General features: G+C 36.2%; 1 protein-coding gene across 1 annotated transcript in view; it reads left to right on the top strand.

Annotated features, from left to right (window-relative positions):
- The window catches only part of LOC105807547 (lymphoid-restricted membrane protein-like), a 99246-nt gene that overhangs the window by 34967 nt on the left and 49814 nt on the right, over nt 1–14465 (top strand). Inside the window, exons 17-18 of the mRNA XM_012640969.1 lie at nt 8258–8372; nt 8805–8967. Coding sequence (XP_012496423.1) covers nt 8258–8372; nt 8805–8967 — 278 coding nt within the window. The remainder of the gene's footprint in view (nt 1–8257; nt 8373–8804; nt 8968–14465) is intronic.

Below are 14465 nucleotides of genomic sequence, written 5' to 3'. Positions count from 1 at the left end.
TTTTTTTTTTTTTTTTTTTGAGGGTGGCCCAGATCCAACTACTGGTAAATTAGATGTGGGAAGTGCAAGAAAGAGAGGAGTCATCCTTAACTCAGAGGTTTTTGGTCTGAAAACTAGGTAAATGGTATGCTATTTAGATGGCAAAGTCTGGGAGAGATGCAGGTTTTGCACGGATTGGAATAGAAATCAAGATTTAGCATTAGAACATGTTAGCAAGGACAGTTGTTGAATTTAAAAACACACGCTCAAAGCTAATACATATACCTTTTAACATGATGATAAAAATTTCTATGGGAGAAAATGTCCAAAGGTTCAACATCTGTTGAATATCTTTAACAGTACTATCTGATTTTTAAAAAAGCTATTTCTAAGACTGATTAATAAAGTTCATAAAAGAAAGTTATTGTCTTATAGGTGGAAATACATATAAGTGAAAGTGTTAGTATATCTAAATATGGATGTCTCATGGTCCTTAAAATCCTTTTGCTTTCTTTTGGAAGATAATGGACACTTTTGAAAGCTTAGGCTATTCCTGGAGGAGAGAAAAAGTAGATAAAACTGATGTCTTAAAAAACAAAAAAAAACACAGCAGAGAAAACAATGTCAGAAGGATCACTTGGAATGGAAAAAGCCCTGGACCCTTCTCCCCAAGGACACACTAATTCAACAAAAATACATGAGTAAATTCCCTTTGTGAGAAATTGAAACCAGTTGAGAGGTTCCTGTACCCTGGGCAAGCATGAAACCAGCCATATCAAGGCTGGTAAGAAAATTTGAGGAACCGTTACCATGTTCCTTACCCCCAGCAGAGTGCTACATGATCAGAGAAAATCCCTAGCTCCCAGCTTCTCCTTGGGGAAGAAAAGAATTATTCCACATGTCCAACATTCAGGGTTTTCTGGGGGCTGCCTAAGGTACTTGTTTCTGTTTCACCTGTCTCATGGTGCTGATGGGAACTGGCATACTCTAAATGCCTGGAGGCCACTGAAAACAAGACAGTTTGAACTAGCATGCATGCACTTGCCAGAGCCCCCTACTCCAGCTCAGTGCAAAGCAAGCAGGTGAAAAATGCTAGATCCCAGCTTCTCCCTGGGGGTGGAAGGATGAAAAAGTTGGACCATACATCTAATATTTCAACTTTTTGGGAGCTGCCCATGGAATTGGCTTCTGTCTCACCTGTCTCAGAATATTGATGGGACCTGGCATACTTTAGGTGATTGAGAACTGCTAAGAAGAAAAACAGTGGTTTGGACTAGTGTGAATGTTTGAGAGTCCTCCCAGAATCTCTGGATTCTAGATTGATCAAGGGTTTTCTCCTATATGAGACTAGTCTATGGAGACTAGAGGAGCTGGCTATTTTTTCTAATATATAGGTAAAAGCACAAAGACTCAAGGAAAATAAAGAAACAGGGAAATATTAATATGTCTCAAACAAAGGAACAAAATAAATCTCTGGAAACTGACCCTAATGACACAGATAAATGATTTACCTGACAGAGAATCAAATAAAGATACTCAACAAAGTCTGGAGAACAATGCATTAACAAAGTGAGAATTTTAACAAAAAGATGGAAAATACTAAAAAGTACCAAACAGATATCTTGGAGCTGAAGAATCAATAATTAGACTAAAAAATTCACCAGAGAGGTTCAATATGAGACTAGATCAAACAGAAGAAAAGATCAGTATGCTTAAAGATAGGTTATTGGAAAAAGCAAAAAAAAAACAAAAAATAGAAGAGTGAACAAAGCTTAAGGGACTTATGTGATATCACCACATGGAATAATATATGTGTTATTGAAATCCCAGAGGAAATGAGAGTGAGAAAAGGTAAGAAAGGTTACTCAAAGAAATAATGGCAACATTTTTCCAAATCTGGGGAAGGAAATGTACATTCAGATCCAGGAGGCCCAAAAGATCCCAAATAAGATGAATCTAAAGAAATCCACACCAAGACATTATAATCAAACTGTCAAAAGTCAAAGACAGAATTTTGAAAGCAGCAAGATAAAAGTGATTCATCACATAAAAGGGGATAACCATAAGACTATCAGCAAATTTCTCAGGAGAAACCTTGAATGTGATGATATGTTCAAAAGGATGAAAGTACAATAATACTATACCTGGCAAAACTTCTCCTCAAAAGTGAAGGAGAGACAGAACAAAATCTGAGGGAGTTTATCACTACTAGACCTGCCATACAAGAAATGCTAAAGGGAGTTCTTCAATTTGAAACAAAATGATGCTAAACAGCAATACAACAGCATGTGAAAGTATTAAATGCACTGATAAATATATAGACAAATACAGAATATTGTAATACTGTAATGGTAATAGGTAAGTCACTTAATTTTAATATAAAAGTATTATAAGTAACTATAAGATATGTTAATGATAAAGATAAAAAGATGTAAATTGTGACAGCAGTAACACAGGGTGTATGGCAGGGAGGAGTAAAATTATACAGGTTTTGTATGTGATTGAAGTTATCAGCTTAAAATAGACTGTTATAATCACAGAAGTTGTACGTAAGCCCCATGGTAACCACAAAGAAAATATCTAGAGAAGCACAAAAAGAAAAATCAGAGTGTATCAATACGAAAAAAAATCAACAAAACTTGAAGACAACAAGAAAGGAAAAGAAAGACAAAAGAACTACAAGACAGGAAACAAATAACAAAATGGCAGTAGTAAGTCCTTTCCTATCAATAATTACTTTAAATGGATTGAACTTTACAAAGACATAGAGGGCTGAATGTATTTACAAAAATTTTTTTTGAAAAACCTAAAATCCACGCTGTCTTCAGAGACTTTATTTATTTTTAGAGATGGGGTCTTCCTCTGTCACCTGGGCTAGAGTGCAGTGGCATGATCATAGCTCCCTACAGCCTCAAACTCCTGGACTCAAACAATCCTCCCACCTCAGCCTCCTGAGTAGCTAGGAGTACAGACATGTGTCACCACGCCTGGCTAAGTTTTTAATTTTTTGCAGAGACAGGTCTTGCTATATTACACAGGCTGGTTTTGAACTCCTGGCTTCAAGTGATCTTCCTGCCTTGGCCTTCCCAGTGCTGGGATTACAGTTGTGAGCCACTACACCTGGCCTAAGAGATTCACTTTAGATTGAAGTACATATATAGGCTGAAAGTGAAGAGAAGGAAAAAGATATTCCATGCAAATAGTAACCAAAAGAAAGCAGGGGTGACTATACTTACACCAGACAAAAGAGACTTTAAGTCAGAAACTATCATAAGAGACAAAGAAGAACATTATATAATGATAAAAAGGTCATTTTACCACAAAGGTGTAACAATTATAAATATCTATGCACCCAACATCAGAGCACCTAGATATATAAAGCTAACACTGACAGAACTGAAGGGAGAAGAAATAGACAGCAAGAGAGTAGGAGTCTTCAGTATTTAAGTTTCAATAATGGATGGAACATCTAGACAGAAAATAAAGAAATAGCAAATTTTAATAACACTAGAAGCCAAATGGACCTCACAGTTATATACAGGACATTCCACAGCAGACTATACACCCTTCTCACATGCATGTGGGATGTGATCCTTCAGATCCCATGTTAGGTCACAAAACAAGTATTAGCAAATTTAAGAAGTTGGAAGGCATACCAATTATCTTTTTCCTACCACAATGGAATGAAACTAGAAATCTAGAATGAAAACTGAAAAATTCACAAATGTGTGGAAATTAAACAACACACTCCTGAACAACAAATGGATTAATGAAGAAATCAAAAGGAAAATTAAAAATATCTTGAGACAAATGGAAACAAAAACATGCCAAAACCTATGAGATGCAGCCAAAGCAGTACTAAGAGAATTTTACAGTGATTAATACATTAAAAAAGAACTCAAATAACCTAATAACATGTCAAAGAACTAGAAAAAGAACAACTTAAGTCCAAAATTAACAGAAGGAGGAAATAATAAAAAATAGAGCAAAAATTTTAAAAAGGAATAGAAAAATAATAGAAAAAGCAACAAAACTGAGTTGTTTTCTGAAAAGATAAACAAAATGGACAAAGCTTTAACTAGGCTAAGAAAAGAGGACTCAAAATCAAAAAGGAAAGGAAAGATATTACAACTAAACCTGCAAAAATATTATATGAAGGACCATAAAAGACTACTATAAATAATTATATGCTAAGAAATTAGATAACCTAGAAGAAATGGATAAATTCCTAGAAACAAACACCCTACCAAGGCTGGATCATGAAGAAATAGAAAATGTAAACAAACCTATAACTAGTAAGGCATTTAACACATTGACTGCCATGTGACTTGCATTCTACTCATGCTAGTTTTGAATTCAGGGCTTCGTGAAGTAAAACTTGGGCAAAACCCTGTAGCTGGTTTGTGAAAATCTTACTTGTTGGTGTTTTTATTGTTACAATTAATATTGACAAATTCTAAAATGTGGATTAAATGAGTAGAAGTCAATAAATTTCATTTTTATTAAATTAGAAAGGATCATTTTGTTTTTGAAGTTTTTATTCTATTTTCATAATAAAACACCATGGCCACAGGGAAAAATTGTTTTTTCTAGTGTGGCAGCCAATGTGTTAAGTCAGCAATTGAACACCTCCCAACAAAGAAAATCCCAGGATGAGATGACTATACTGGTGAATTCTACCAAAGATTTGAAGAAGATTAATGCTAATCCTTCTGAAAGTCTTCAAAAAATGTGAAAAGAAGGAAACAGTTCCAAACTCATTTTATGAGACCAATATTACCCTGATACCAAAGCCAAGCAAAGACACTACAAGAAAACAAAGCTCTAGGACAATATCTTTGATGAATATAGATACAAAAATCTTTAAGAAACTATAAACCACCTAAATTCAACAGCACATTAAAAGATTCACACACTATGACCAAGTGATATTTATCCCTGGGGTGCAAGAATGATTCAACATATGCAAATCAATTAATGTGATCTACCACATTAACAAAATGAAGGGTAAATATTGCATAATCATCTCTATAAAGGCAAAAAAAAGCACTGACAAAATTCAAGTCTTTTATGTGAAAACTATCAACAAACTAGGAATCAAAGGAAACTACCTCATCATAAGTCTTATATGAAAAGCCCACAGCTAACATCTTAATGGTGAAAAACATAAAGCTTTTCTTTTAAGATCAGGGACAAGGCAGGCCAGGCGCGGTGGCTCACGCCTGTAATCCTAGCACTCTGGGAGGCCGAGGCAGGCAGATTGTTTGAGCTCAGGAGTTCGAGACCAGCCTGAGCAAGAGCGAGACCCTGTCTCTACTAAAAATAGAAAGAAATTAATCGGACAACTGAAAATATATAGAAAAAATTAGCCGGGCATGGTGGCGCATGCCTGTAGTCCCAGCTACTGGGGAGGCTGAGGCAGAAGGATTGCTTGAGCCCAGGAGTTTGAGGTTGCTGTGAGCTAGGCTGACGCCATGGTACTCACTCTAGCCCGGGCAAAAGAGTGAGACTCTGTCTCAAAAAAAAAAAAAAAAAAGATCAGGGACAAGGCAAGAATGCCTACTCTTGCCACTTGTCTCCAACATAGTACTGGAAGGCCTAGCCAGAGCATTTAGGCAAGGAGGAAAAAAAGTACACAAATTGAAAAGGAAGATGTAAAATTATTTCTGTTTGCAGATATGATCTTTTTTGTGGAAAATCCTAATGATTCCATAAAAAATCTACTGTAACAAACAAATTCAGTACAGTTACAGGATATAAAATCAAAATACAAAAATCAGTTTTGTTTTTGTGTGGTAATGATGAACTATCTGAAAAAGAAATTAACAATCTCATTTAAAATAGCATCAAAAAGAAAAAAATACTTAGTAATAAATTTAAAAAGGTGAAAGACATATACTGAAAACTATAAAACATTGATGAGTAAAATTAAAGAAGACACAAATAAAGGAAAAGACATTTCTGTATTCATGGATTTGAAGACTTAAAATTGTTAAAATGTCCATACTACCGAAAGCGATCCACAGATTTGATGAGATCCCAATAACGTTTTTTACAGAAATAGAAAAAACAATGCTAAAGTTCCTTTGGAATCACAAAGGACTCTGAATAGACACAAACAATCTTGAGAAAGATGAACAAAGATGGTGGCATTACACTTCTGGATTTGAAAATATATTACGAAGCTACAGTTATTACATCAGTATGTTACTGGCATAAAGACGGACATAAATCTGCATAGCAAAGGACATAATTAACAGAGTGAAAAGGCAACCTACAAAATGGGAGAAAATATTTGTAAACTATATATTTGATAAGGGGTTAATATATATATAAGAAGAAGGAACTCCTACAACTCAATAACAAAAAACCACATAACCCAGTTTTAAAATGGGTAAAGGACTTGAATAAACATTTTTCAAAAGATGTATAAATGTCCAACAGGTATAGGGAAAGATGCTCAACATCGCTAATCAGAGAAATGCAAATTAAAACCACAATTAGATATTGTCTCATACCTGTTAGGATGGCTATTACAAAAAATAGGAAAAAAAAGATAATAAATATCGGTGAGGATGTGGAGACATGGGAACCCTTGTACACCATTGGTGGGAATATGAAATGGTGCAGGCACTATGTAAAAACGTTAAGGAATTTCCTCAAAATATTAAAAATTGAACTACCATATGATCTAGCAATCCTATTTCTGGGTATTTGTCCAAAATAATTGAAGTCAGGATCTGGAAGAGATATTTACATTTACGTATTTATTGCAGCATTATTCACAATAGCCAAGTTTTGGAAACAACCTAAATGTTCACAGATGAATAGATAAAGAAAATGTAGTATATACATACAATGGAATTTTATTCAGCCTTAAAAAAGAAGGAAATTCTGCTACGTGTGACAACATGGATGAACCTGGAGGACATTATGGCAAGTGAAATAAGACAGTCACAGAAGGAAAAATACCACATGATCCCACTTACGTGAGGTACCTAAAATAGTTAAACTCATAGAGTAGAGAGCAGAATGGAAGTTTCCAGGGGCTAGGGGGAAGGGGAAATGAAGAGTTGCTATTTAATGGGTATAAAGTTTCAGTTGTACAAGATGCGTAAGTTCTAGTGATCTGTACAACATTATGCCTATAATTAATATTGTACGCGTAAAAATTAGTTAAGAGGTAGATCTCCTGTTAAATGTTCTGCCACAGTTAGGAAAAAACCCAAATAAGAAACAACTGACTATAAGCTATTGACGAATGCTCAGTAGATTGTCTGTGGTGATTTAGGTAGTTTTTATTTTTGTTTAGGATTTTGTTTGCTTGTTTACCAGTTCGTAAAGCATTCTATGAGACCATTCTTGCCTCTCTTGTGGTCCTTCTTGTAACCAGGGCTGGATTTACACCAGTGTGCATGAGATTCTGATCACAGGTTAACATTTGAGAGGCAAGCAAAAGGCCTACATCTTCCTCACTGCTTTGAAAGTTTACCATTCCCTTTTATTTACGTCAAATTGTTTCCAGCTAATCACTGATATGTTGACATGTAGCACAGAGTAAATAATCTCATCAGCTAACAGAGAACAAATGCATTTTTATATATTTTGGAGATTAGTGTTGAATACAAATGAGGAGTAACATAATGACACTGTGAGATTTGTGCAGGGGAATAGGGGGAGGGGAAGGACTTAAAGAGAGGATTTCAGTGGAAATCTCAACAGCCAGCTTTCATCTGTGTGGTCCTTCCTGCGCTCATGGCACATACTTATACCATGATTGACAACCCTTTAATGAGAAAGGCTAAGGTCATGAGACAAAACTCTCTTTTCTTTTTTCTCTTTTTTCCCTCCCCCTTTTTTCTTTCCTTCCTTTCTTTTTCTGCAAAAGCTAGCTATGACGTGTAAGTATTGCACCTGTCACCCTGACCTCCTTGTAGAGCCATCATCCCAGCAACTGTGCAACCAATGCTAAGTACTGTGAATGTAGCTTGTGGGGAACTGAATATATTTAATACCAGTGGAAAATAGGAAACTAAATGTCCTTGTCTGTAAAGTAGGGGTATCAGGCTAAGTGATCCATATGATTGCTTTCCTTAAGATTTTGTATTTGTGAAGCATTTATATGTACATAAATACTTTCACTTTTTCCTCTCATCTCTGAGGAAGTATGTTAAGTTTGAATTTGTCACAATTTCCCAGGGTGACTCTTAGATGAAATGTCACTGACAGCTTGTGGTTTGGACTTTTTGCTTGCTTTCTTTCATTTTTTTGACTCTAGTCGGAAACAACTAGAAGCCATTAAACAACTGCAAGAAGATGCTGTCAACCAGGAAGCCATCCTCAGGAAGAGGCTCCAGGAAGCCAGCCAACGGCTGGCAGATGCAGAGGAACAGGTAGGGTGGCCCTTGACTACATTAGATTCAGGGCAAGTCTCCTCAGACGTTCTTGAAACCATGAAATAAAAATGGAGGAGGAACAACAACAGAAAAACAAAGAGGAACTGTGAAGTTCAGTCCCTAGCGACTAGCAGCGTGCGGAGGAAGTACAGGGGGAGTGTAAGAGAGGCGGTGTCAACAGCTGCTGATGAAACAGGCAACTCTACAGAAGGAGGCAACTTGACATATCAGGACTTCGCCGCTGTAGAAATAGCTCAGGCTCACCAAGCCCGTGCAAACACAGAATTGCAGAAGTTCAGGAGAGGCTTATCACTTCCCTGAGAAGAAAAGCACATTTCCAGCTTTGTGTGCATAATCAGAGTGAGAGCTCTCAAATGCTTGCTTTCCTGGCCACACTGCTAAAATCCAGTATTAACTATCCATATCCAGGTTAAGGATCGACATCAGGCAGCCCACTCTGCCAGGGAAAAAGCTGCGTCTCTACTGCAGAAATTAGAGGAAGCAATTTCGGAACAATGGAACCTGCAAACTATAAATACTGAGTTATCGAAAGCTTGCCAGACCCTTGAGCAGAAGACAAGAAAACTGAAAAGTGAGTAGCAAATATTCACTTATGCCCCAGGTCAGTTCACCCTGAGGTGGGGCAAAAGACCATGGCCATTTTTCCAGATTACAGCTGAGGCATTATTACTGAATTTATGGCAATGAAATGGTTTGAGAAGGCAGTGGGGCTTTCAGAGAGGTTTGCTTAGTGGCTAGGTGCCTGGATTTAACCATTAGCTTTCATTTTTGGTGGTTTAAAACAAGCTGGATTTGTCTGTGACTGCTTTTTCTTTTAAACTGAAATAAAACTTCTCAATATCTTTAAAAATAAACAAGAAGAAAAATCTTGTATGCATGAGATATTTGAACTTGCAAACTGTTTACATATTCTACCCTGATTTTATTAGCTAGTTTTTACCCTTCATATGGTAGAAAAGGCCCTGTCTCTCTCTATTTTCTTGTCAGTGGTAATTTTAGGGGATTGGGCAAAATAATTATAAGTTTGATATGTATCAAAATATTAAATATGTGTAAAAATCCTTTTTGAATTTTAATGCATTTTATACACATTTTGCATCCAAAAATAGGAATCTTTGTCATTTTTCTGTATTGCTTAAAAGAGTGTAAGCATTTAAAAAGGATTTATGTGAAAAGACAATTGTCAAATTACAGATGTCACTATTTGTAAACCAGTTTTATTCTAGAAACATAGTGTGGTAAAAATAAAACTTAGTTTAGCCATTTATCAGACAACAGCTTTTGTTAAGCTAGCTTCTTATTCTATCAGTGTAAATGTTCTTTTTTTAGAAAGTTGGTTGGAGGAATAAACAACTAAATATAAGCTTGAGATAACCTAGAGATGAAAATTTTCAGGCTTGTGTTTGGGATTTATTGTACCCTTTCTACTGTTATTTGAGAAAGCTACTTAAGAGTTTAAGGAATTGTCTAGTTTCAAATTAGCAATGGTTAGTCAACATTTTATTATTATTTTTAAATCCTTATGAACTTTCCAGTTTTCAATAATTCTACATATTAGTTTAGTTTGATTCACTCTGTTAGGCAATGTAAGGCATGCTTTAAGTTACATAGTCTATGTGTTATTTTACTATTGCTCAGAGAACACTGGAGAAGGTTCCCTCGTGATTAGAACTGTTCACGTTGAGACATGAATCATAAGGCATTCCAGATTTGGCTTAAGGTGTGTCTGCTTTAGACACTGTGCTCAGAGGACTAATCTTTTGCTCCAGTTATATTCATTTGTTGATTAAATCAATATTATACTCCAGTTTTATAAACTACTAAGAATTTATGTTCCTTTTTTCTTCCCATGATTTCCTTATAGTACTTTCTTGGAATAGTCAACTTTTGTAACTTATTCCAAAGTATACATTCTTGATATTATGAACTTGCTATTATTGTCTTCCCAGTTTATCCTCAGGGGATAATTGATTTAAATATTATTAAAAGCAGAATATGAAAGCTGTCTTGGGTTGAATGCATCTATTTTTTTCCTGCCTGGATACAGTAGGGTTGGACACTTCCTTTTTATCTTGAGTTGCTCATAACCTGCCCGGATTTATGAAATCCCTGACTTGTTTGTGTCTTTTGCCGCCCAAAGAAGGCATACATATCAGGATTTTGCTCAGAAGACCATTTGCTTTTGAAGATCTTTCTACCCATGCCCTTAATAGTCAATCTTTGGGAGAAGAAGGAAATCTACATAGCACATATTTTCAAAATGTTCTATACAGCAGATATTCCAGATAGGCTGTGAACAATGTCAACGAGGTAGGACAGTTATCACACAAACACATCCACGCACAGCCCACCATGACCACTGCCGCCCATGCTGTTTGAATTCTGAGTCAGACGTTTGAATTCTGAGTCAGAAAACAAAAATATTTAAGTCTATTTAGCTTTTCTGAAACTCTCTGGCTAGTTTAATAAATTCATGAAGTGTTGAAGGCAATTGCTTTCTGATCCATCTAAGAAGATTCATCAGTAAATTGTGTGGGGATGCAGTTGGTTTGTCCAAATGTTTAGATCAATGTGCTCAGTATTGACAGACTGGAACTAGGAATTTGTGTTATTCGGTTAGAAATCCTAAACTTTGTGTTGAATAAATAATCTTGTTCAAGTTTTCCAGGGCCACTGGGACTGGACTGATTTAAGAGATAATTAGTGCGCATGCTTTCATGAAATGTGCCATTAGAACTATTAAATTCCTTGGGTGGTTACTTACATATTTTCTTTCTTCTGCTTCTTTGTTTATATCTAAGCATCTTGTTAACATAGGCAATACTGAATGATAATGAGTGTTTGCTTTAGAAAGGAAATTTTAAAAGTTTCTTGGATCTAGTATATGCATATAACATACTGGGATGATCTCATGTACAGAAATCATAGACTAATTTTTCTAAACTATCATTCCCTTACTATTCACTATCTCTTGTCCCTATCTAACATGAAATCTTCATTGAGTCAGTCATTTAATAGACAGTGGGGGAATTGCCTTTAGGAACCATAAATATTTCCTTGGGGAAAGATCCTGAGACACTCCTGTATATTATAATTCCTTATATCAATATAGTAACTGCATATGAACTTCATAGTTTAGAGAAGACTTTTCACTTAGACGATCTCGCCGAACACTCTGCTAGCTTGCTATTCTTAGCGTGGAGGGCATGACGTATGGGAGAGGAAAGAGCCTTAGGGCTTTGAGGATGGATGCAAATGAGAGCCACTGTCCTCAGTAGTCAGTAAACAAGAGGGAAATGAGCCAAAGACGAGGGGATCCAGGTGATTGAGGCACTTAAAGATAGACGGTGTTGGGATGAGTGCCAAGGAGAAAACCAAAGCCAAATGCAGCTTGCTGAACAGCTCCAGTGAGCTGAGGACCCAAGTGTTTTCCCAAATGAAAAATGCAGGTATGGATGAAATTATCCAGGAAATGTAGTATAATGATTAAGAGCATGGGATTTCAAGTTAAACCTGTATTCAAAGTCTGCAAAAGAGTAGCTGCATATAGTTGGGGAAACCACTTTGCCTCTCTGAGCTTCAGTATCTTTTTCTGTTAAATGCAGTTGTTGTAAATTATAAATAACATAACAAACGCAAAATGGTAGGTAGTGTTTGGTCACAGTTGGTATACGTGCTCTGCTAGAGCACGTGTCTGTGACATGAATCACCACATTTGTGATTGGTAAATGGGGAATGACATGGTAGTGTAATATGGAAGTTACATTGTTTCATTCATGATTTTCTTGGGAATAGGATTTGGACTGGTAGGAATAGAATTCTCATCTTCAGCAGGAAAGGAAAAAGCCCTTAGCTTGGCTGCTGATCAGGCAGGAGCCCTCTCAGCTTTATTTTGAGAAAATTAAAAACAAGTGTCTGCACCTGGGCCTCCCTCCCACGAGATGATCAACCCCAGCCTTACAGAGCCCTCAACTCTGGCAGATCAGACTCCCTTCTGCGTGCACTTTCGCAACCTCTCTGCCTCTGAGGTCTGCTTCCATCTGTGTTTTCTTTGCACCCCATGAGCACTGTTCCAGTGAAAGCTAAGAATCACTGGCATTTCCACTCTACTGTCTTTGTGTATTTCTGATATCCTGTAAGGCATTTTAAGATCATGTCTGAGTTATCTATGTTATCTTCCTAGGCACTAATAATTTAATAATTGTGGGTTAGTACTCTGGTTATAATGTTGCCTATATTTTTTTAGCGGTTTCTTCCTAACCCTATTTATCTCATAAACCCTGTGGTATTTCTGTTCTTAAAATTTTTCATTCTTTTTTATTCATGTTTACTTAACATATCATAAAATGTTCAGATCTTGAGTGTATTCAACCAGTTAGATAAATGCACATCCAAACACAGAGCTTCTATCACCCCAGAGACTTTCCTTGTGCCACTTCCCTGGCAATGCCTCTTCCCCACCTCCACCACCAGAAGGAGCAACCACTGATCTGACAGGTTAGTTTAGCCTACTCTAGAATTGAGTTATACTGGACGTACTTCTTTGTGTGTTTCTCTTCTTTTCCTCAGCATAATATTTTTGAGATTCATCTATGTTGTGTTTATCAGGAATATATTTTTATTGTTGAGTTGCATGTGTTCGTATGAGCATTCCAAATTTGATTGACTTTTCCTATTTTTGGATATATTAAGTATTTGCAGTTTGGGGTTGTAATGGATAAAGCTGCTAGAACATCTACGTAACAGGTCTTTGTGGACATGTGTTTTTATTTCACCTAGAATAATTAGGAGTAGAATCGTTAGGTCATAGAGTATTTGTGGTTCTACCTTTTTAAGCAACTGTCAGTTTTCCGTAGTGTTTGTAGCATTTCACTCTCCCAACCAGCATGTGTGGGAGTTCCAGATGTTCCGCATCTTCAGTGTTTGGTAGTGCCAGTCTTTTTCATTTTAGCCACTCTACTGGGTATTTCATTGTGATTTTAATTTGCATTCTTCAGATGACTAATGATGTTGAACACTTTCTCTTGTGCCGATTGGCCATTGTACATCTTCTTTTTGAAGCCTCTAAGTGTTTTGCCCATTTTAAAATAGGTTGTTTGTCCTTTTATTACTGGATATAAGTCCTTTGACAGATATATACTGAACAGTTTCTCTTAGTCTGTGATTTTTAATGAACCCCAATATTTTTAATACACAATTTTGCAGAACATGAGGTTTTTTTCAGGAATATATAAATTATGTTATTAAAGTCTATATTCTATAAATGTCAGCCATCATTGCTAGCTAACATTATTACAGCTCTAATAAAGTTATGGTTTTCATTTTCAAGAGTCAATTAATGGTGGGGCCTTTGCCTGAAAGCCTTATTGCACAGTCATTTAGAAAGTTGCTTTATTTCAGCTTCCTGCAAAGGCAATGTATCCAAGACACCTGGTCCCATCCTACATCACAGGTGGCAACAGCAGGGGACACAGTGGCCATTGTTTTGCTTCTATATGAAGACTAAATGTTCTAGAGACATCTGCAGGCCCAACTCCAAACACACAAAGATTATGCAAAGGCGAATGCAAATTGAGGTCATAAGGCAGCTTGTTTTGCCATGTGGAAAATATGGAAATAGTTGCTACACATTGCACAAAACATCTGTTGAAACTGGTTTTCAATTTGAATGCTTTGAGATAGAGTCTGTCTAAAACCCAAGATTGCCTGGTGGGCAAGCAGATGGGTAATTTCGACAGTCTTATAGTATTATATTTCTTAATGAAATAATTCTGAACCATAAGATTAATTTGGTAATTCTAAGACAGTATTTTGTATTTCAGAGATACATGACCTTCAGAAACATGATGGCCACTTCTGAAAACTTTGGTTGCTATTATTTAGCTGTAGGTCAGGAGAAGGCGGGGCCTTCTCCCTTAATTAAGTTAACACAAAGATTTTTCAAAAATCTAATCTTTACTAAAGTTCTAAGTATTAATAAGAAAAAAATTGTAATTATTTTAACAGGTTAGAAATACTTTTAAAAAATTGTATTTACTGGGCCTAGTACTGTGCCAAGCCTAGTTGAAA

This window comes from Propithecus coquereli, unplaced genomic scaffold (assembly GCF_000956105.1).
Source record: "Propithecus coquereli isolate 6110/MARCELLA unplaced genomic scaffold, Pcoq_1.0 Scaffold16, whole genome shotgun sequence".
Classification (NCBI taxonomy): Eukaryota; Metazoa; Chordata; class Mammalia; order Primates; family Indriidae; genus Propithecus; species Propithecus coquereli.
The sequence above is the reverse complement of the archived record's forward strand: the minus strand, read 5'-3'. Positions and strand labels throughout refer to the sequence as shown.